The 23,536-nt window shown below is 32.7% G+C and overlaps 1 protein-coding gene across 1 annotated transcript in view; it reads right to left on the bottom strand.

The window, feature by feature from the left end:
• Positions 1 to 23,536, bottom strand: part of CCDC178 (coiled-coil domain containing 178) — a 288,569-nt gene that overhangs the window by 214,765 nt on the left and 50,268 nt on the right. Inside the window, exons 10-12 of the mRNA XM_036009438.1 lie at positions 22,479 to 22,632; positions 16,045 to 16,140; positions 15,757 to 15,893 (exon numbers count right to left, since the gene is read on the bottom strand). Of these exons, the coding sequence (XP_035865331.1) occupies positions 15,757 to 15,893; positions 16,045 to 16,140; positions 22,479 to 22,632 (387 nt within the window). The remainder of the gene's footprint in view (positions 1 to 15,756; positions 15,894 to 16,044; positions 16,141 to 22,478; positions 22,633 to 23,536) is intronic.

Below are 23,536 nucleotides of genomic sequence, written 5' to 3'. Positions count from 1 at the left end.
TATACAGTCAACTGATCTTTGACAAGGGTACCAACAATATACAATGGGAAAAGGATTATCTCTTCAATAAAAAGTATTGGGAAAAATGGATAGCCACATGCAAAAGAATAAAATGAGACCCCTATTTTACACTACACACATAAATTAACTTGAAATAGATTATATGCTTAAATGCAAAAACTAAACCTAAATCTTGTAAAACATAGAGAAAATAATATCCTTGACATCAGTCTTAGCAATTAATTTTTGCATATGCCACCAAAAGTACAAAAACAAACATAAAAATAAAACAGTTGGACAATATTAAACTAAAAGGCTCCTGCACAACAAAGGAAACAATAAATTACTAACTTAAAAGATAACCTACAAAAGGAAGAAAATATTTGTGAACAATTTATGTAATTAGGGTTCATATCCAAAATATATGAGGGACATAGACAACTCAGTAGGTAAAACCAAATAGCCCAATTAAAAAAATGGTCAAAGGATCTGAATAGACACTTTTCCAAAGACCTAAAATTTGCCAAAAAGTAGTGCATGTAAAGGTGCTCTGCATCATGAATTAGCAAGGAAATGCAAATCAAAATGCAATGAGATATTACCTCTCACCGGTTAGGGTGGTTTTTAACAAAAGGATAAGAGATAGCAAATTCTGGCAAGGATGTGAAGAAAAGGGATCAATTATACACTGTTGGTGGGAACGTAAATTGGTACAGCCATTGTGAAACATGGTATAAAGATTCCTCAAAAAATTAAAACTAGGACCATCATCTGATCCAGCAGTCTCTCTCTGGGTATATATTTAAAGAACAAAAGTAGTTTCTTGAAGAGAAATCTGCACTTTCATGTTCACTGCAGCATCGTTTATATTAGCCAGGAGAGGGAAACAACCTGTGTTGGTCAGTAGGTGGATGGATAAATAAAATATCTATACCTATATCTATACCTGTCATCTATATCTATACCTATACCTATATCTTATTTGGGCATTAGAGAGAAGGCAATCTGCCATTTCCAACAAGATGGATGAACCTAGAGGACATTATGCCAAGTGCAATAAGCCAGACACAGAAAGACAAATGCTGTATCATCTGATTTATAAAAAATTTATAGAAAGTGAGAAGAGAATGGTGGTTACCAAGGGCTGAGGGGTGGTGGAAATGAGGGAGATAGTGGTGAAATGTACAAGCCTTTAGTTATAAGATTAAAGCTCTGAGGATCTAATGTGCAGGATGGTGACTATAGTTAATAATGCAGTGTTACTTGAAATTTGTTAAGGCTAGAGACCTTAAGCAAAATCACCACAAAAGAAAAAAACAAAATGCCCTGGCTAGTGTGGCTCAGTGGATTGAGTGGCAGTCTGAGGACTCTGAATTGAGTGGATTGATAGGTCACTGATTTGATTCCCAGTCAGGGCACATGCCTGGATTGTGGGCCAGGTCCCCAGTAGGGCGCGATTGAGAGGCAACCACACTTTGATGTTTTTCCCTTCTTCCTCCCTCCCCCTCTCTCTAAAAGTAAATAAATAAAATCCTTTTTTAAAGTAACTGCAAAGTATGATAATTATTTCATAAAGTATACATTTGTCAAACTATCCATTGTACACTTTAAATGTAGTTTTGTCAATTATACCTCAATAAACTTGAAAAATATTAAAGAAAAGAATAAAGAGGGGGCATATGCAACAAAATTATATCTGTAGAATTTCCAGCACTGAAAACCAACATGGGTCATTAAATTGAAAAGCCCTAATTAGCGCTAAACTGGATATGTGGTGCACAGAGAAACACATACCTCTAGACATGCAATTGTGAAATTTCAGGGCTGTGAAATAGGAAGAGAAAAATCTAAAGTTCCTAGACTGAAAAAACAGATTACCTGCAAAAAAAAAATGATACCCAAATGCCATCAGATGTATTACCAAGCAAACTAAATGAAAGATGGATGCTTAGAGATCTAATGTACAACGTGACGACAGTTACCAATATTGTATCAAGTACTAGAAATGTGCTAAGAGAGGATATGTCAGGCGCTCTCCTCACACACAGAAACAGCAGCTATGTGAAGAGATATACCAATCATTTCACTGTTTATATTAAACCATCATGATGTACAGCTCAAGCATTACATAAAATTTTTTAAAAAACTAAATGAAAGAAAATAAGAAAAATATTTTCAAATTAATTAGAAAAAATTGACTTTGGATCTAGAATATGATACTTTGATAAAGTCCTCATTTGAATGGGTTGAGTAGAAAATGAAATGCATGTGCGTGCATGGAAACCAAAGTATTTACTAAAATAAGATTCACGATAAAGACTAGAAAGGCAGAGCTGGGATGCAGAGCTCTGTTTTATCTTGTGTTTGCTCCATTTCTAAGGTGAGCAATATTTGCAATGTTCATATGCAGTTGAAGCAGAGAAAAATAATAACGATTCATAGGGAAGAAGAGATCATTGTAGGTGCAAAGTGCCTGGGTGTGTAAGAGAGAATCATGTCCACTGGGCAAGTGCATGGGTAACGGGCACTCTGCGCAGGAGCAGCTTCTGTCATTACATTGTAACAGAGGAGAAGACAGAGGATGGGAAGACATGCAAACAGGCTGGTAAGAGAAAGAGGTAATTCTCACTTGACTACATCTATATTATCTATGAATTATTTAGGAAGATTATTAGCTTAAAATGAGGGTGATGTAGTCATTAGGATTGAAGAGTGAGAAAACATGGAACAGTTGTCAGAAAAACTAAATTGTTTAGAAATTTTTTGGCAAGCCTGAATGCCACTTGAGCTGTCTAGTCACAGAACATAAGTTTTACTCAGTGGCAAATGTACTGCAATATTAATGAAACTTAAATATGAGGGCTTCTAATTGATCCCAACTCCTTGTAAGGTCCGAAGAGTGTTTCTAAGAATGTTTTCACATGGTGATATGTTTTTATAAAGTTTGCAAAAATAAGATATTTTAATCAAAGCTTACTATGACTAGTTTCTTTTTTCTAATACAACATATCCCTGTCAAGTAGCATTGAAATGGCTGTAGGCATTCTCTATTCAAAATCTTGTACTCTTTTCTTGTAAAGAGGCCTTATATTCTAAGCCTTCATGCCCACCAAGCCAGGATCCACCATGGTGAGATCAATTAGTGCAGTTGCGTTCTATTTGAGCCACATTCAGCTGTTATGACCTTGATTCAGTTCAATGATAGGGCTTTCTAAGTCACAGAAATAAGGTTTAGAAGGTCATTTGAATGAATACCTATTCTGATGAAATGTAGCTAATCGCTGTAAGAGAGAAGACAAGAGGGTGGGGTATATAAATGTAGTAGTAATGACGAAGGGTCAAATAATTTTTGGAGTAACAGTACTAGTAGAGTGAATAAGCAGGAAAGAGAGGCATTTGTTGTCAGAGTGGGTTCTTAAAATCGGTATCAGGAAGTGCCTTCATTATTGGAAATGACGAGGTGCAGGATAAAACTATAATAGAAGGTGGCTGGTGTGAGGTGGAAGAAAAGATTGATGGGTGTATGGAGGTGTGAGAACTGACAGCCCAAGTCCTTGTATGCACTGAACACAGACCAAATTCAAATTTTGACTTCCTCTGCAGAAGGAGAGAATAACAAACGCGAAGGGTGACTTATCTGTAATATTTTAAATCCTTAAAAATGTGTAAAGTAGGCTAACATACACATAAGTTAATTTTGAATGGTACATATACCCTTGTCTCTTTTAATATCTGAAAAGTTAAAAAGTAAAATTAAAGCAAAATAGCTTATGAATATTCATGCAGAAGTTTGTTTTTAAATGCTGAAAAAAATCATATTTTATACTCCTATGAAGTAACTCAAATTAATAGGCTGGCAACACATAACTAAATGAGTATGAAAAATACAGTATCCAGTGGAATCACTCTAAGTATTCCAGGCTATTTAACAATTTCAATAATGTTCTAATTGTGATCTCTATGAATAAGTCACCATACTGTTAACTCTTGATAAACACAATTCATAAAAGATACTATGACTTTATTGTGTTCAACAGCTTTTTTGCTCATTTCCCTCGATTATCAACCTCATCTTTGGATCACTGCAGTTAAAATGGCATTGTCTTGGTTGAAGTACAGTTGAGGATTCAAAGTAGATATTCAGAATATTTTATATAGCTTTAAAGCAAGAAAATGGCTAGACAGAAACTCATACCACACAGCTAACTTCAGGCAGACTAAATTCAAATTAGTCAATTTCAAAGCATCTTAAACAAATTCACTTCCCTTGACTTACGTTGCTGAAGTTTACTTATCACGTGATGAAGCAATCAAGTGAAATTGTATGCTCAAGTCAAATTTCCCACATGTAAAGGGTCTGTTTCTAATAGATGCTGGCTTATTTGAAAGACAAAATTATTAGCATATATACTGCTACTACAAGTTAAACAATCATATGCCATCATCATCACCAGAAGGTCCTGCAAGTATTGGTATGCACAGAATACTGAACAAGGTGTGTTGGCCAATACGCCATCTGCCTTTTAATGTTGACATTTTAAAAATAAACTATATATGAACAATAAACCATATATTGAATTAATTATGTAACATTCAAAAAGTATAACAGTTGGGAATGGCATCAAATGGTGAGATGGTATTTAGTGAAATTTTAGTATATATAACACCCTGAAGTTTCCTGGGAGTATTCACTAGACCTGTGTAAATGTCAGTGATTTGTTTAAAATTTTTCTTCTTACTATTTTGAAATTAATTTAAAAAGAATGTGGGACTCAGGGGATGGTGATTCAGGTAAATGGTAGACTAAGAAAGCAAAAAAATAAAGGACAGGGCAAGAAGAACAAGACCTCTTTTGAGAAAAGCTGTAGCTATAGTCAAATACAGGGATCAAGAATTGAATAAAGCAGTAAGTTTTTGACCTTTTTTGAAGTGGTCAGTAAATGTCTTGTCCACAGTCTGCTGTAACATATTAGATATAGGAGGCAAGACTTGCCAATGGTGGAGGAGAGGCAGTGTTGCTAACTGGAAAATACATACATTTTGGAGTCAGACAGACCTACAATGAAATCCTGATTGCTCCTTGTATAACTGGGAGGGTGGTTTCATGTACAATTTCCATTATCTGTAAAATTTGCTTAATCACAGCTATCATAGACATTGTCATAAAGATTACATATGAAGAGGATAATATAGCAGGTCTGCTAATAATGTCATTTCATTCAACTTCATTTTGTTATAAAGTTGATGAGATTCTATAGGGACTTAATTCTGTTTATATCAATAATCTTATGGCAAAACTGGTTGCATTATATGTCAACTTGCTGCACTTGCAAGAACCTATTGATGATGTTAAGTGAGGATGCACTGTACATACACTGTGCTTATTATGCACATTGAGTAACACCTACAAATGAGGTAATAAAGTTTTTTTGTTAATTAAGCAGCATGTCACAGCATGGATCTTTATTATGGTGTTATCTGGTGTAATGAGATGGAAGACGATGACAGAAAAAAGACAAACATAACAAATGTAAGAAAACATTGATATTACTCTGGAGCAGAAAGGGATATCACAAGTAGTTTTAACATCAGAACATACAGCAGAGAGAATACGAGCACAGCAATACCTAGGCAGAGAAAGAAATAAGGATAACAAACTTCTATTTTCGGCTCTCATTAGTTCATTATGTCATTTATGTAACACACAGGCACTCAGACAGACACACCCAATGCCAGAGAATCAGAGCTCAGCTGAGAGGACACAACGAACAACTGTACACAATGTGGCAAGTGCTAGGAGAAGGTCTATGGAACCAGAGATTAGTTAAATGGATACTTGTTGAACATTGATTACATGTCAGGTGTTACGCTAGGTGGCTGGGATACAAAGATGAATTAAAACAAAGGTTCTCAGTTTATACTCTCATGAGGGAAACATAAAACATGAAAAACAGCATCCTGTGCAATCATAAGTGCAATAATGGATGAAGCAGAAGAAGCACTTAATACCACCTTGGTTTATAGATAGGGCAAAGTAAGTTACCAACAAGGGAAGCATCTGGGAAGAGTTAATGTCTGAGTTATTGTATGAGTAATCAATCACATTTAAACATACAAGGCAGAAAAAATGGAGCAGCAGCAGCAGTGAAATGAGGGGAGTTTCAGTCAGAGAAATACCAGAAACATAGATTGAAGCTTGAAACGGTGAGTTTGGAGATGTAAGCATTTTATCAGGCTAGGACCATGAAGGGAGTGGTACGAGATGAGTCTGAAGTTGTATAGGTGACAGATTACAGCGTCTAACCTATCAGTCTAGGAGCTTTGATTTAATCCAATAGCTGATAGGGAGCCTCTGCAACATTTTTAGTTACTGAAAGTAAATAACACTTCATCTTTTGTCGATAATTTGCACCACTGATACTGTATATGCGAGATCTGAGGGCTCAAACTTGCAGGGCAGTAGACGAGTTGGGAGCTTACTTTAATATTCCAGTTAAGAGACAATTAGGGCCTGGTTTATTTCAGTGGTCATTGACACCAACAGAAAGGAAAGCAGCTATTAGAGAGAGATTGAAAAGATAGAGGTTGGTTAAGATGTTGGTTGTCAGAGGGTAGAGAAGAGTATAGGATGATGCCTGACACAGATAACTTGGTGGGTAATAGTGTCAAGATGTATTGTTGGGGGAAGAGAGTAGATATTCAAAATAATACTAACAGGAGAAATAAAGATGTGGCTGGAGATTAAAAAGAAAAAAATATGATACATACTAAAATAATGAGAGTAGGTAGAATTTCTGGAATAGGGAGTAGACCAAGAACATAAATTGGGCTGTGGTTAGCACCCTGAGCAAACCTATCAAGGAATGGGCAGAGATTAAATGAGCTGCTCCAGCATTCCTCCAGGGAATAGCTTCAAAGAGTTAAAGGGGGAACCCAGAGAATGTCATTCTGAATCTTGCAAAGGGCATAATTACATGTGGGTCCCATAGGAAAAAAAATCATGCAATAAGACTAAAAATTATCCAGTGGGTTTAGGAATGGAGGTGTTTTGGTTTTGTTTTTGTTTTCATTTTTGTTTTTTAACTTCAGTAAGATAAGGTTTGTGCTAGCAGGGGGAGTTTCAGAAGTCAGATTGCTTTTTGTCAAAAAATGATAAAAGACAAGTAAATATTGCTAATAATCTAGCCAATAGTGCCAATTATATGAAAAATTTAATGAGAATGGAAAGAAAATACTGTGTGATTGTCAAAGATACAAACAAGATGAAGGCAAGGGCTTCATTTTCAAGACGGTTAATGATGCATAGAGGTTGAAGATAAAAAGTAAGGAATGAAGATGTCCAAAACAGAAATGAGAAGAACAAAGCCATGGCCACTACAGGGCAAAAGGGGTTACGACCAAAACCACAGATGGAGGTGTTGGCCTGAACAGGAAGTGCCATTTACCCTTGAATTTAAAGATGCAGGAACTCCGTCTGCAGATATGGTCACTATAGAGTACATGCGTTTGACAAAAACACATCATGTCCTCAGTTTCCTCGTTCAATATGAGCAAGCCGTAGTATAATTAAAATTACAAGTTTTCTCTCTGAGTTTATCTTCTTTGGGATTTATTGTGATGCCCGACTCTAAGGGTTCATGCTTTAAAGAATAATGAACTATTTTATCTGCCATTACCTTTTCAAATATTGCCTTCCCACCTTCTCCTTTATTTCTCACCCCATTCTCCATATATCTTCATATTTCTTCTGTACCTCCTGTCTCTTTCTCTCCGTGCTACATTTCGGGTTCCTCTTTGGGTTTTTAATTGCACTGGTTCTTTCTCTCCCAGCCATATTTTCTATTTAATTAATAAAATATTTCATGGAAAAAATCCAGTTTTAACTTTTACAAGTTTTGCTGAAGTCTTTTTCAAATCTGCCTGAACTGTTTTGATAGTGTTCTATTGGTTTTTGTTGTTCCCTTCAACCATTTTAAACTTACATCAGTAAATTTAATTTAATTTAATCTAATAATTCTATTATTTCAAATTATTGGGGGTTAAATATACTAATGGTTACTTCTCATTTATGTTGAATTTTTCCTTATGGTTTTACTATAGTGCATATAGTACAATCCATTAATGACATATATAGTACTATATATACTGTACTGTGAATCATATACACAGTATATATGTAGTACAGACATACTATGGAGTATATACCATATATAATACAGTATATATAGTACATACACTATATACACACTACACTACTATATATAGTATGGTACATATAGTAGAGCACAGCATATACAGTACTATATATGCTATACACTATATATAGGGTACTGTATATAATATAGTGTATATGATATACTATTCTATATATGTACCATACTTATATAGTGCATATACCTATATATTATAGTATATATAGCACACACACACATGTAGTATAGTATATATACAGATATCTACATAGATCTCTCTATATAATATATTTGGATGTCCTCCTTTGTGAAGTGGCTGTTCAAATCATTGGCCCCTTTTCATTGGGTTATTTGCTTTTTATTTATTTTATTTTGTTATTATTTTTATACATTTATTTTATGCTTATTATTATATGTATATATTTATTATTATATTTAATGTTGATTTAATGTTAAACTGATTTATCTCCTCAGATATAGGTATTACATAATATATTTTTTGTCAGTCTATGTTTTGCTTTTTCACTGACTTAATGGTGTCTTTATTCACCATTTGTTAAAAAATTTATTTGATGTTTATTTCCCTGGTTAAGAAAGCTTTGCCTTGCCCATATTTAATGAGGTATTTTTCTGTTTTCTTTGAGGCTTTTTATTGTTTTAACTTTCACATTTACAACTATGTAAAATTGACTTTTGATGTGGTAAGAGGTAAGGGTAAGTATTTGTTATTTTTATGTGGTTATTAAAAGTCCACCCATTCTTCACTGCATTGCAGTGGCATATTTATCACAAAACAAGGGAGCATATATGTATGGGCTTAATTCTGGACTCTCTATTCAGTTCTACTCGTCCATTTATCCTGTGACAACAGTAAGTCATCTTACATACTGAGCTTTATTATAGTTTTTTTTAATATAAGTTCTCAAGATTATTTTTGCTTTAACATTGTTTGGAATAATTTTGCTTGTTTGATTTTCCATATATATATTTTAGAAACAGCTTTCCAGGTTACACACACACACATTCATATGCACACAAATATGCTAAAAATCTGTTTGATATTTTCTGAACTTCTTTACAGTATTGATTTCTAATCCATTAACAACATATGTGCCCTCATTGATTTGTGTCTTCTTTGATTTGTCTCAATAGTATTTTGTAGTCTTCTGTATAGAGTTATTGTATATTGACTACTAGAATTATTCCTTGGATTTCATGTTTTAAAATTATACTGTGAGAGTTATCTTTTTTATTTCTAACTAATTGCTATTAAAATCTAGTGATGTTTCAGTTATCCAGCTATCCATACTTTGGCCAGCACTATACAGTTTTATATATAATTATATAATCTCTTTCACATTTAAATGTATCATAGAGCTGTTTATCATCATGAATGATCACTTTTAAATTATTTGGTGAGTCTCCCTGGGTAATCATTTTATTAAGTTATAAAACAATATTAGATTAGGAGTTTAGTTACAATCACAATAAAAATTATAATTTATTTATTACATTAAAACTTGACTTTTTCTCATTATTGTGTCATACTCAAAAGTGTGATATGCCCCATATTTATCAATTTTAAAAATACATTTCTGTAAGACTTACTATAAAACTATAGTAATCAAGACAGTGGGATATTTGTGAATGACAGATAAATAGAACAATGCAACAGAATAGAGACCCCAGAAACAGACCCACAGAAATACAGTCAAGTGATATTTGACTAAGAGGCAAAGGCAATAGAGTAGAGCACAGATCATCTTTTCAAGGAATGGCACTGGGTATACATAAGCAAAAACCTGCGGCTAGACACAGACCTTTCTCCTTTTATATAAATAACTTGAAATGGATTACAGACCAAAGTGAAATGCGAAATCAAACACAAAATTATAAGACTCCTCGAAGATAACATAGGAGAAAACATAGATGACCTCAGGTACAGTAATGACTTCTTAGACACAATAGCAAAGGCACTATCTATGGAAGAAAATCATTGATAAGAAGACTTCGTTAAAATTAAAACCCTTTGCTCTGTGAAAGCCAGCGTCAAGATAATGAGAAGACAAGCAGCAGGCTGGGAGAAAATGTTTGCAAAAGACACATCTGATAGAGGGTTGTTATCTAAATACACAAAGTACTCTGAAAACTCACCATGAAGAAGGCAAACAACCTGATTAAAAAATTGTCAAAGACCTTATGGACACCTCACCAAAGAATGTATATATGGCAAATAAGCAAATTGAAGACCTGCTCCACATCATATTTCATTAGGGAAATGTAAATTAAGACAACAAAATATCATAAGAAGCCTATTACAATGACCAAAATTCTGAAAGCAGACAACACCAAATACTGGTAATGATGTGGATCAACAAGTACTGTAATTCATTGCTGGTGAGAATGCAAAATGGTACAGCAACTTGGTCATACAGTTTGGTGGCTTCCTACAGAACAAAACATGTTCTTACCATATGATCTAGCATATGTGTTCCTTGGTATTTACCCAAGTGAGTTAAAGACTTTGGTTCACTCAAAAACTTGCATACAGAGGTTTATAAAGGATTTATTTGTTTGTTTGTTCATTTGTGTATATTTTATTGAATTTATTGGGTGACATCAGCTAGTAAAAATATATAGGTTTCAGGTATACAATTCTATAACACATCATCTGTATATCTTTTATGTGTTCACCACCCCAAGGCAAGTCTCCTTCCATCACCATTTATCTCCCTTTTACCCTCTTTTACCTCTGCCACCCACTTTCCTTCTAGTAGTCACCATACTGTTGTCTGTGTCTATAAGAGGTCTCATTTTTTTCTTAATTAGAAACAGCTCATATAGAGGACTTATTTATGATTACCAAAACTGAGAAACAGCCAAGGTGTCCTTCCATAGGTGAATGGAAAAATAAACTGTTGTATATCCAGATATGGAATTTTAATCAGCACCACAAACAAATGAGTTACCAAGCCATGAAAAGACATGGACACACTAAAAGTGCTTATCGGTAAGTGAACGAAGCCAATCTGAAAAGGCTGCATGCTGTGTGATTGCAACAGTAGGGATTGTGGAGACATTAAATGGATCAGTGGTTGCCTGCGTTTGTGAAGGGGGAACAGAGGGATGAGTAGACACAGCACAGAGAATATTTAGGATAGTGAAAATACTCTGTATGGTACCATCATGGTGAATGTCATTATTCATTTGTCCAAACCCAAAGAATGTGCAACATCAAGAGTGAACCCTAATGTAAGCTACAGATTTTGGGTGACTACAATATGTCAGTGTAGTTTCACCAAGTGTAACAAATGCACCACTCTGGTGAGATGTGTTGATAATGGGGGAGACTATGCATGAAGGGATAAACATTAAAATGTTTGCTTGCCAATTTGAAGTGCTTCTCCAGTGAGCACCTCACTTCTGTCTCCATGAATATCCTTCCTCAATTTCAGACCCATAAATCAAAGTGATATCTAAACACCTACCCTTGAATCATGCCATACACAACTCCAAGTCAATCATATCAATATCTTTCTTCCAACTTTTTCCCCCCTCCAACATTTCTCCTTTGATATCTGGCATCACTATCAAAATAGTTATTCTAACCTTAAGTATCCAGTTACCACTAAGGAGAAATCTGACCAGACAGCATCCTTAGCAGATTTCCATAGACTTAAGCAGAGTCACAAACTTTAAAATGAATCATCATCTAACCTTAAGTTTTCTCCCCTCAACATTTTCCCTACCTGCCTGCTACATAAAAACACACATATACACACATGCAGTCAGGTCAAGCATTTGTTCTGAGCTCTAGCCACACAATGGAAAGTGCGACTCCATGATTTCACTGCAATCTTACCTGCGTCCTAAGAAAACTGCAATTTTAATGTTAGGACTGCTATTTGGGATGGTTATTATTAGAGTAATAGGTCAAGCATATTTGACCACTTACTAAATGTGATTTATCTAAAGTCAGATTAAATTGCAAAAAAAAAAATGAGATAAGGTAAAAATTCCTGAATCTGAATAAAGAAAGTCAGGTTTTAAGTGCCAGCACTGCCAGCACTGCTGGCACTTAAAGACTTTATGAAAACTGCTTTGCCTATCTGAATGCCAAGTTCCTTATTTCTTCCTTGGAGGCGTACCACAATTATTTAGAAAAAACAGAATTCAAGAGAAGACGTATAAAAATTCTACCTCCTTAGTAATCAAAGAAATAGAGTTTGAAACAATATTGAGAATATATACTTTCATTTATCATGTTTGAATAGACTTTTTAACAACCACAGTGCTTGGTGTTAGCTCAGGTACCTAACAACAAGCTCACGTACTGCTCATCTTCAGTAAACGGTACGGTCTTGGTGGGAAGTACTGTTGAAGAGGCATTAGGAACTTAAAAGTAGTATAGGCAATCTAACCTCTATAAGTCTATTTCACATTTTAAAATGGAATGATGCTAAAAATCATTTCTGAACAAAAAATTCTCCACAAAATTTACACAAAAGCATAAAAATAAAAACCTACATATAGAAGTTAGAGTATTATTGATAAAAATAATGGTGTGCTCATGTAATAGATTTTTGTACAGACCAAGTGATGTGTTTTACATTTGTATAACAACATAACAAAAACTATATCATGCTAGGACTTAAATTAGGACACACAATTAGTTTCATTAAAAATCAGTGGCATATTAGGGAATCTATATATTAAACATCTATATATTAAAATAAATTGATATTCAATGTGTTTTTAACAAATTTTTAATATTTTCTTTTCTATAAGAAATAGGCATTATAATGTGCTAAGAATAGGTCACACAAGATAATTTGCTCTGAAAGTACTGGAAATTTTGATAAAATGGAGCTTTGAATATCATGACTTGGGAAATTAAAAAAAAACTTTGGGGCATATTTAAGGACACAAATTGAGAAACAAATTCCTCTCAAACAAAAATATGGTGCCGCAAATGATTTACTTAAATTTGTCCTAGAATTCAAAGGTTTTCCACAAATAGCTTCCAGAAGAAAATGTGCAACACAGTAAAAATAGCTGAGAACACGAGAAAACACAACTATAAAAGCATGAGAAAGAAGAAGATTGCAAAGATTACAGCTATTTATATTATTAGATATAGATTATAAAATAACTATTGACATTATATTTAAAAAGTAAAAGATGAGCTTTAAACATCCATATCAAATAAGATATCATAAAATGACTAGAAAATTTGGAATAAAAAATTTAAAAATTTGGAGGAAATTTTTTTATGTATCTATCTGAAAGACTTGCCAATTACAAACAAGAATATATGAACTATTTGCAATATGTGTACTGCTGATTATCTCATCAAATATTGGCTTTGTCCTTTTTTATCTTCTCTTCCTTTGGAACATCACTTAGATACGTAGTAGACCTGACTCTCGCCTACACATCCCTTAATTTCTCTCGTATTCTACTAATCCTTCACTAATTCTCTGTTCAGCACAGTGTAACCTGCTGTTAAAACCATCCATTAATTTTTAATTTCAAGGAAAAACTAAATAATCAAGTGGCATCTTAAGATATTACTTGGACATGCATAATGCATAACATGGAAAACTTTCCCCATAAATGGGACTACCTTCCCACTGCAAGTGATAGATTGTATTAGTGTTCCCCTTTATTCACTATCTCTCTTTTGAAGAGTATCAGAATTCCCACCCTGTTGACATCAGGTGGGCCATATGACCTGCTTTGTTCAATGAAGTGTGAGCAGAAGTAACACGTATGTATCATTTTCCTGCGGAAATGGTAAGAGCCATCAGTGATCTCACTAATGCGCATGTGCTATTGGAGCAATATGCCCTAGAGGACCCAATCCTTTGCCCTGGGTTTGAGAGGCAGAAATAGCATGAAGCACAAACACAGATGAGCTGCAATGCAAGTGAAAAACAAACCTTATATTCATGCCAATATATCACTAAGATTCACAGGTTGCTCCTTACTGCAGGATAACCTAATAAATGTTCTCTCACATTCTCTTCCTTTCCTCCACAGGGGTCTTATCATAAGCTTACCTACTCTCCAAATATTTTTCTTCTCCTCTGGTTTTCCTTCTTAGTGAAATAAAATGTAGTAACATTAGCAACTACTGTTTTTGGTTACCCTTCAGAAAACAATGTTCCCTTTGCTTTCTTTAAAAAAACATATGTTTAATATACGGATAAATTTTGCAATTAGTGGCATTCTATCATTTCTAAAGATAAAATCACCACTAAGAAAATTTAACAAAATGGAGATAACTATACTTGAACAACAATAAAAAAATTAAGAAAAACTTCCTATACAATCATCAAGTATCACCATCACTTCTCTCTTCTTTCCTCCTTCCCTACCTTCAATAATTAATTTTGGGTAGCATAGTATGTGTCAGGCACTATGTTTGATGAGGGGGGATTCAAAGTTGAAGAAAATATAGTCATGGTCTATATCTGCTCTCATGCATCTTCCCACTTTTTTTTTTGAGGGAAACATACATCTGCCCAGTATTCACACATACAAAATTGCAAATAAGAAATATGAAGAAAAAAGTATGTGTACCATGTAATAGAGGAATTGGATTTAACTACCCAGTCAGTGAAAGCTTCCCAGAGTTGATTCCTAAGCTATAATCTTGAAAATAAATAGTAATCAAGTAGGTATAAAGAAGAAGAAAACCATTATAAGAAATGGAAATATGGGTTGGGAAGAATACGGGTTGGGAAGAATATGCAGCAAGTAGGAGAAATTCATGTAAGGTAAATGCATTTGCATCAAATAGATAAGGGTGAACCAGGTATGATATGAGATTGCAGAGGCCAGTGTGCCTGCCTATTCAGAGACCTTGCGGGATACATTAAGGGGAGGGTTTTGACCCCTTTTCTCAGCTAAAATTAATGCAAGTGTGTAGAAAAATTGATCACACTTACAATTAAAAATGGCAAAGAATGTGCCTCCCACAATGTAGATAATAGATTGGAAAATGAGCATAGACACTACATGTAAAGCAGCTTTGAAGGTCACTGCAAATTCATTCAGTGTATGACGAAAGCTTGTAACAGGGTGCAGTGGAGTAGTGAAAAGCAAATAGATTTTAAAAATACTTTGTGTACAGAACATTTCTTGTTAACATGTTAAATGTGGGTGTTGAGATAGAAAGAGGAGTCAAAAGAATTGTAGCTTTCCCACACAAGAGAAGTAATTTAGTAATTGCAGGGAGCTCAGGGTTGATTGAAGGAGATCATGAACTTCATTAGATGTATTTTAATTTTCAAGTATTTTTGAGTATAAGAGGATATTTCAAAAAGAGGTGATATGACTGAGGGTAAAACTCTTTATAAGATCATTTTTTCACTATTTTGATTTTTTAAAAGGATTCAGGGTGACTAAAGAGCAAAATTTGAAACAGAAACAAAATTTATGTTTGTGATAAACACAAACACCACCATACCATCAAGAAACACAAAATGAAGACATTTAACTTATATTTAACATATTAGGTCTGTTATATAAGAATAAAAAGTAAGCGTGCAGAAATTACCTGTTACTGATTAAATCTGCTGTGGTTTCAATATCTTTCTCAAGTTGTTTATGTTCATTCGCCAATTGATTATATGTTATTGAAAGATCTGAAAAATCTTTTGTGACATTAGAAATATCAAAATCCCATGATTTTTTCTTTAAGAAAAGAATAAAAGAATCATTCATACATGGTTATATGTGTCAAAAACAAGTAGTATATAAAATAATAAAATTACTTGAGTTGTATGAGTAATGACTGGGAATAAAAAATGAAAATCTAGTGAGAAGGAGAGAAAGTTCAACTTACTGCAGCGTAAAAATTATTAAGTATTTCCATATATCTAAGTCCATAACTTTTTTTCTTCCATACTAGTTGCTCATAAAGTTTTTTCAAATATTCTAGCTAAAAAAATAAACAAAAATAAATGAATTATGGAGAATTATTTTGTAAAATAAGAAATAGATTAATTTCATTTTGTGCCACTACCATCAGTTAATAAATATTGATTAAAATAGTATAAAATAATATCATAGGCTGTTTTAATTTATAAAATTGATATAGGATTCAGAGTAAAATACAGAAAATCAAGTTTATCAGTGCTCAAAGAAATAATAGATCATAATAAAACAGAATGTATTTATTTATGCTGTAAGATGATAAAAATTAGTAAGTTTAAGTCATGATTCATTACATTAACAAATTAAAGGAGAAAATAAACATGGATATGGCCAACATGTTGCAAAATAGCCATTTGACACTTCACTATATAGTTTTCATAATTTTTAAACTAGAACAAAGAAAAACTACCCAAATATAATATAAAGAACCAACAGCAAATGTCAAAATAAATCATAAAATGCTATATGCAGGCCCAATGAACTAAAGAGTGAAAATGGATTATCTTTTATCAACACTATTATTAATCATGTCTTGTGAAAGTTTAGCTAAATACATGCAATTGGATAATGAAACCAAATGGTACTGTTATAATATTGGATGTGAATAGTTAACATGTCTTCAAATGTAGATTATATAATTGAATATCTAGGAAAACAGAATAATCTATTAAAAACTACAGTAAATGGTTTTGGAAAAGTGGCCATGTATAAACATAAAAAACATAATAGCTCTTATTTATAAGAGAAACAATCTACTAAGAACATAGTGACAATACTTACAAAATTTTGTCAAGAGGTATAAAATATTCAGAAATAAATCCCAATACAAAAGGAAGAATTTATATAAAGCAAACACAAATTCTTATTTAGAAGTTCAAATCAAGACCCGCATAACAAAGAATGACATGTCATGCAAAGGTTTAATAAAATACTATGTCAGTTATCCCCAAATGAATATAAAACATAATAAAAAGAAATATTTATTTCAAACTGCATGAAATGAAGTTAGTGTGGAAGACTAGCTGAGAGGTATATGAAAAATAAGAATAATGTTAAAAACTCGCCACCAGATATTAAAAACATCATATAATACTATTAGAATAAAGCACTATTTATTTCTGGCATTGCAATAAAGATCAGAGGGAAAAACTAGAGCCTCCAAATAGATCTTAACATTTTTAGAAGTAGTATTTGCATTCAGTGAGAAAGAGATCATTTACTTTAAAAAATGGGACTGAAATAATGTAGTATATTTATTAAAAAACACGGTCTTCCTAATTTACGTCTAATTCACATTATGACAAAAATAAATTTCAGATAAATAAAATCTAAATGCAAATACAATACAATGCAAAACATTAAAATAATCAATATGAGTTTATTTGTTTCATCTGGGGCTAAAGGAGAATTTCACCTTACCAAGTAAACCAAGGGCTGTTGACATGTTTGACAGCATATTTTACAGCAAACAATACTAAAGGAAAATAAGCTTGTTGAAAAATGTGAAATAAAAGCCCAACATTCTAACATACAGACCTAGTGAAGGGCGTCAGGAAAACCAGTAGAGTAAGAACATCTGAAAAGTCTCCTCTATCTAGGTAATAAGAAAAATGGCCAGAAAATGCCCAAATTAACTTTCTTAGAACTATGGAGATGAACTGAAGGCTTTCGGCAATGTAAGGTACATTTATTGAAGAAAAACAGCCTGACCTTAGAAGTATGAGTTTTGTGGTGTTCGAACTTGTCCTAATCCCTTCCTCCTCTAGTCCTTGTCAGCTTTGAAGAACAACAGCCCACACTTGTGGAGAACACCAGCAGTCAGGCAACCACCACAGAGAGCAGAACAGAACTGGAATGCCTTCAAAGCTTCATTCTATGAGAATTATCATTATTTGACTTGCCTGGGTTTTTTTTTTTTTTGGAAGACTCCACTTGCAAGGATGTCTGTATTTAATATAAAATTCACCCAGTAGAGTGTCTCCCCCAAGAGTTTTTCCCAAGGCATGACTGTCACACACAAAAATCATCACAGGTGATTAATTAAATTTGTGGCCACCTTTGTGGATAACAATTGGGGCAACCGACAGACTGGCCAACAAATCTAACCAAAGCTGTTGAAGAGAATGAGATGTGTAGAGTGGCTTTGTAAAGCTAAAACATACTCCTGAGAATCTGGAGAACTGCAAATGCACAAGGATGTGCTAAAAAGCCCAGGGCTGCTCACGTGCACTGATGATACTGAAGGAGCCCTTCAAGTTCTGAACTCTGGCTGATGTTGACATTCTGTGAAGGCAGAAAGTAAAAACTAAGGTAGAGTCGACAACTGTCTAAATTCTTGTTGAGGATGTGCTTAAACAAGCACACAAAATCCTTTGGCAAAGACAAGAAGGTTTATTGTTTCCAGACTTTTAAGGATCATTGTCTGATCATTAATAGACCAGTAGGATAACTAAGAAGAAATTTCAGTGGTTACACATGACAAAGAAAACAGATTTTACAGAATTCATTCATAAAGGTCATGAAGCAAAGAAGTAACAACTTCAGCAAACAGAAATAGGAACAAACACAGGGGAGGAGTGAGAATCTCATCCCCAGTGTTGCTGCAGTATATTTTTTGAAATGTCCAGTTTTTCAACAAAACTACAGAACATGTTAAAAACAAGAAAGTTTAGATGTTGAATGTATTAGTCCAATTAGCTATTTTAAATATGTGCAAAGTTCTAAAGAAAGATGTGTAAGGAACTAAAAAATGTAGAAAATTTCAGAGATAAAACATAGAAATAATGTTTCACACACAAAGGATCTTCATAAGATTAATACTGGCTTTATCATCCAAAACTAGGGTATCAGAAAGTATATGCTGACATATTTAAAGTTAAAAAAAGGATGAATAATCATATATTACTCAAAACTATCATTTAAAAATAAATATTAAGACATCGCCATATTATCAAGAACTGAGAATATTGTTACTAAATCTGTCTTATAAGAAATACTAAAAGGAGTCCTTGAGGAGGAAAGAAAAAACACCAGGAAGTAACCTGAATATAAAAGAAGAAATACACCAGTAAACATACATTGATAAATATAAAAATTGCATAAAATGTATTCTTTTGTAACACTATACTTCTTACTAGATTTAAAAGTCAACTACATAAAGTAGTAATTATATATATTTCTGTTGATGGCCACACATGTATAAGAATGTAATTTGTACAATAAGAGCACAAGTGTGGAAAGGTAGGGGCAATAGAGAAACAAAGTTTTTGTATCCTGTTAAAATTAAGTTAGTATTAGTCCAAAATAGATTCTTTTATAAGTTATTATTTGTAATCTCAGGGAAGCTACTATGAAAATAATTTTTAAGTAACAGTAAAATAAATGATATGGCAATTTAAATGTTATGCTAAGACATACCTATTTACTGATCAAAAAAGGTAATAATGAAGTAATAAAGGAAATATAAGACAGAGAAAGCAAATAACAAAGTGGTAGATATATACCACCTTAACAATACTTATACTAAATATAAATCGATTAAACACTTCAAAGTATAGAAATTTACAAAATAAGCTACTTTTTAAAAAAATGACTGTCATACACTGTCTATAAGATAAGCACTTTAGGTTCAAAACAGAAATATGCTTAAAGTAAAAAGTCAGGAAAAAATACCATGAAAACCATAGCCAAGAAGAGCCAGAGTGGTTGTATTAATATCAGACAAAATACACTTTTGTTGTTTTTTTTAATATTTTTATTTTAATTGTTGTTGCAGTAAATATGCTTTCGAATAAAAATTGTTACTAGAGATATTTCATAATGACAGGAGTCAATTAATCCAGAACACATAACAATTACAAATATAGGACAAAGCCACAAATACACGAAGCAACACCCTGACAGAATTTAAATAGAAAATAGGCAATTCAACAAAAAGAAAGACATCGATATACACTTTAAATAATGAATAAGACCAGAGAGAATATTAACAAGAAAATAGACTTGAACAACACTAAACAATAAGACCTACTAGACCTCCACATAGCACTCTATCCAAAAAGGACAGAATAATAATATATTGCTCAAGTACACATAGAGCGTTTTTTGGGAAAGACCTTATGTAAGGCTATAAAACAAGTCACATTAAGTTTCAAAAAGCTGGAATCATGCAAAGGAGTAAGATTAGAAATCATAAACAGAAGTCCATTATCATACTAAGATATTTTAATACAGCTCTTATAGTACTTAACATATCAGTCAGAAAGCAAATCAGAAATGTAAAAAATTGGCATAATACAGTTATCATAATTCACAAAATAAACCTATTTAGAATTACATGCCACTATCACAAAAAACATTTTCTCAAATAAAATGTTTATGCAAATTACCCATATAGTAGGACACAAACTAAGTCTAAATAAATTATAAATACTATCTACCATATAGATTACCTTTATGAACAAATAAGGATCATTTAAAAAATCAATGAGATAATTTTAAAATTCAATGAAAATATAAGGGTTAGTTTGTCCAAGACTGATCACAGGCTGATTTGCAGGGTTTCCCTTCTACAAAGTTCCAAGGAAATTGGTTAAGGTACAATTTAAATAAAAAACTCAAATAAGTGGAGACATAGATCATGTTTATGTTTAAAGATCTCCATCATATATATGTAATTTCTCTATCAAATAATCCATAAATAATGTGATTTCAATCATAACTAAATAAAATCTCTGAAGAAAAGGAACATAACATAACATTGACATTTATGTAGAAGAGATGAGCTTAAATCTCAGAAAAATATAAGACTAAGAAATTCACCATAATAAATAATCAAAATTCATTATAGAAATTCAGTAATGTAGACATTAAATATTAAAGTAAAATTGGTTAAGTAAACCAAATGAATAAAAAGAGAATGGAAAAAGGGAACTATACAAATACAGAAGCCTCATATGTGACATAGATGACACTGAATATTAATATATAATCAAATACAATAAACTGAATTATAACATTTTGTGTTCTGCATAAAGAAGGAGATTAGAACCTTACTTCACACCATATCCATAAATGAATTTCATATTGATTATGCTTTCCATCTGGCAAGCAAAATTTGTATTCCTAATATTCTAGAGATAGATTATTACTTCCAAACTTTTAAATAAAACATGGAACGAAAAAAGACTCAACTTTGAATATTTCAAACATAGTTTCATCTAAGAGCATTGTATAAATATGAAAAACAGAATTTCAAATAATTTGCAATAAAATATCATAGACTATTTTTTTGACTGAGGTAGAAAAAATTTCTTAAGCTGGTTCAGAAAAGCACAGAGTTCAGACAAAATTATTTAAAACTTTTACTAAACTAAAATTTCATTCATCAGAAATTATCATAAAGAAATAAAAAAAGACTGGGTGAGAATGTTTTTAACTTATATATAACTTTAAACTATTTAGTATCCATAATATACAACAAGTCAACCAAAAATAAGCAATCACTCAACATATAAGGGAAAAATCTTGGTCAGATTTTACATTTAAAAAGAAATGTAAATAAATAAATAAGAGAAAATACAAATGACCTCGCAAAAGCCATTAAAATACTCTCAGCTAGTTAATATTATGGATTAATTTTTAATGAGATATAATTAATGAGACTTAATATAAAGTGGAAAAAAGTCACATTGTAACTCCATGTACATATGTAACTTGCTACAACAATGTGTATATTATTGCCCTCTAAGATACTATTATTTCTTTTTAGCATTTGACAATTTCCGTGTACTGTTGCTTCCTCTCAGTACAGTGAATGAGATGCAGCAGAAGAGGAAGACGGGAAAGATGAGTCACAAGGGAAAGCCAGAGTGACACCAAGCATGACACAACTCAACCCACCATTTCTGGTTTAAAGATGAAGAGGACTACTAGCCAGGGGATACAAGTCTCTAAAAACAGAGAATGGTCCCATTCTGACCATCACTAAGGAATGAGGACCTCAGTTCTAAAACAATAGGGACTGTATCTTGGCAAAACTGAATGAACCCGAAATCAGATTGGTCCTGGAGCCTCCCAGAAAGACATGCAGGGCTTGATATCAGTCTTGGAGGCACTAGAGAAGAGTGGCCAGCTGAGCCATAACCCAGAGAAATGCTGTGATTATAAACGGGTGCTGTTTTGAGCTGCTAAAATTCTGGTAATTTTTTATGCAGCTGTAGAAAACCAGTATAGTCAGAAAGTTGGCTATCTGGTATTTAATTCTTGACAGAAAATAAGTTTTAACAGAGTGGTTCAAAACTAAACTCAGTATTTTCTTTATTTTTAAACATGAAAACTCACCTTTTGTGCTAAAATATTTAATTCATCTGTTGATGTCCTTGTTTCCTTCAATACTTCATTTATGGTCTCTTCATTCTCCACAAGAGTAACTTGAACATTTTGAATTAATGTATCGTAGTGATTGAATAGAATGTTAAGTTGTTCCACCTTGTTCCTAAGAGGAAAAAAAACCCCACAGCTGAGTATATCTGCATTGAAAAGAAAATTATATTTAAAATTAGGCATATTTAAGTGAGCTTTGGACTTAATGTAAATCCATGAAATTCATGTATTCCTGAAAGTTCTCCTGTCCCAAAGCAACTCCTGACAAGTACCACTTAGATATCAAAACTAAGCAGTGAGAAAAATATTCATCAGTATTCAGTATTTATGTTTCCAATGTAGAGGAATTGAGAGAAAAGTGATTTGTAAATTATTTAAATAAATCACTTTTTGATTTGATTTCAGATGAGAGAACTTTGATTCAGAAGTTGGATAATACAAGGATGGGACAGCAAGAAAAAAATAAAACTAAGAAAGAAGAAGAAAAGATGTAAACACGAAAAAGCTACATAATTTAGAGGTTACACAGAGGAAACTGCAATTTAGGATAAAAGGAAGCTTATTTTAAAGAGGTGATTGCAAGGGACCTTTTCTTCCTATGTGGCCTTCCACAAAAACAGCCAGTGCTGGTCTGTGATTCTAGCTCATGCGAATATGAGTTTTTCTATGCTAAACTATTGATCAATTTGAATAAAGTTTGCCTGTCACATAGAACCCTAAAAAGTTTAAAGTCAACAAGAGGAATTAGACAAATGCCATAAAACACAAAAACATCAAAACTAAAATAAAAATTACATATATGCAAAATATAGTTCATATATATTTTTAAATATTCTATTTTATTAGAAATCAAATAAATAAAAAATTGAAATTATTGGATGCTATGTTTATAATTAATGCAAGGCTACATAATTTGTTTTTAATAATATCCCATGCTGAAATCTTATTTTAAATAGTCACTATTGCACAGTTCGACCAGTAGAGGTATAAGTAGATATGCTTCACTTCCTCACACA

The sequence above is a fragment of the Phyllostomus discolor genome, chromosome 9 (genome assembly GCF_004126475.2).
Source record: "Phyllostomus discolor isolate MPI-MPIP mPhyDis1 chromosome 9, mPhyDis1.pri.v3, whole genome shotgun sequence".
Classification (NCBI taxonomy): domain Eukaryota; kingdom Metazoa; phylum Chordata; class Mammalia; order Chiroptera; family Phyllostomidae; genus Phyllostomus; species Phyllostomus discolor.
Note: the sequence above shows the minus strand (reverse complement) of the source record. Positions and strands in the feature narration are given on the sequence as shown.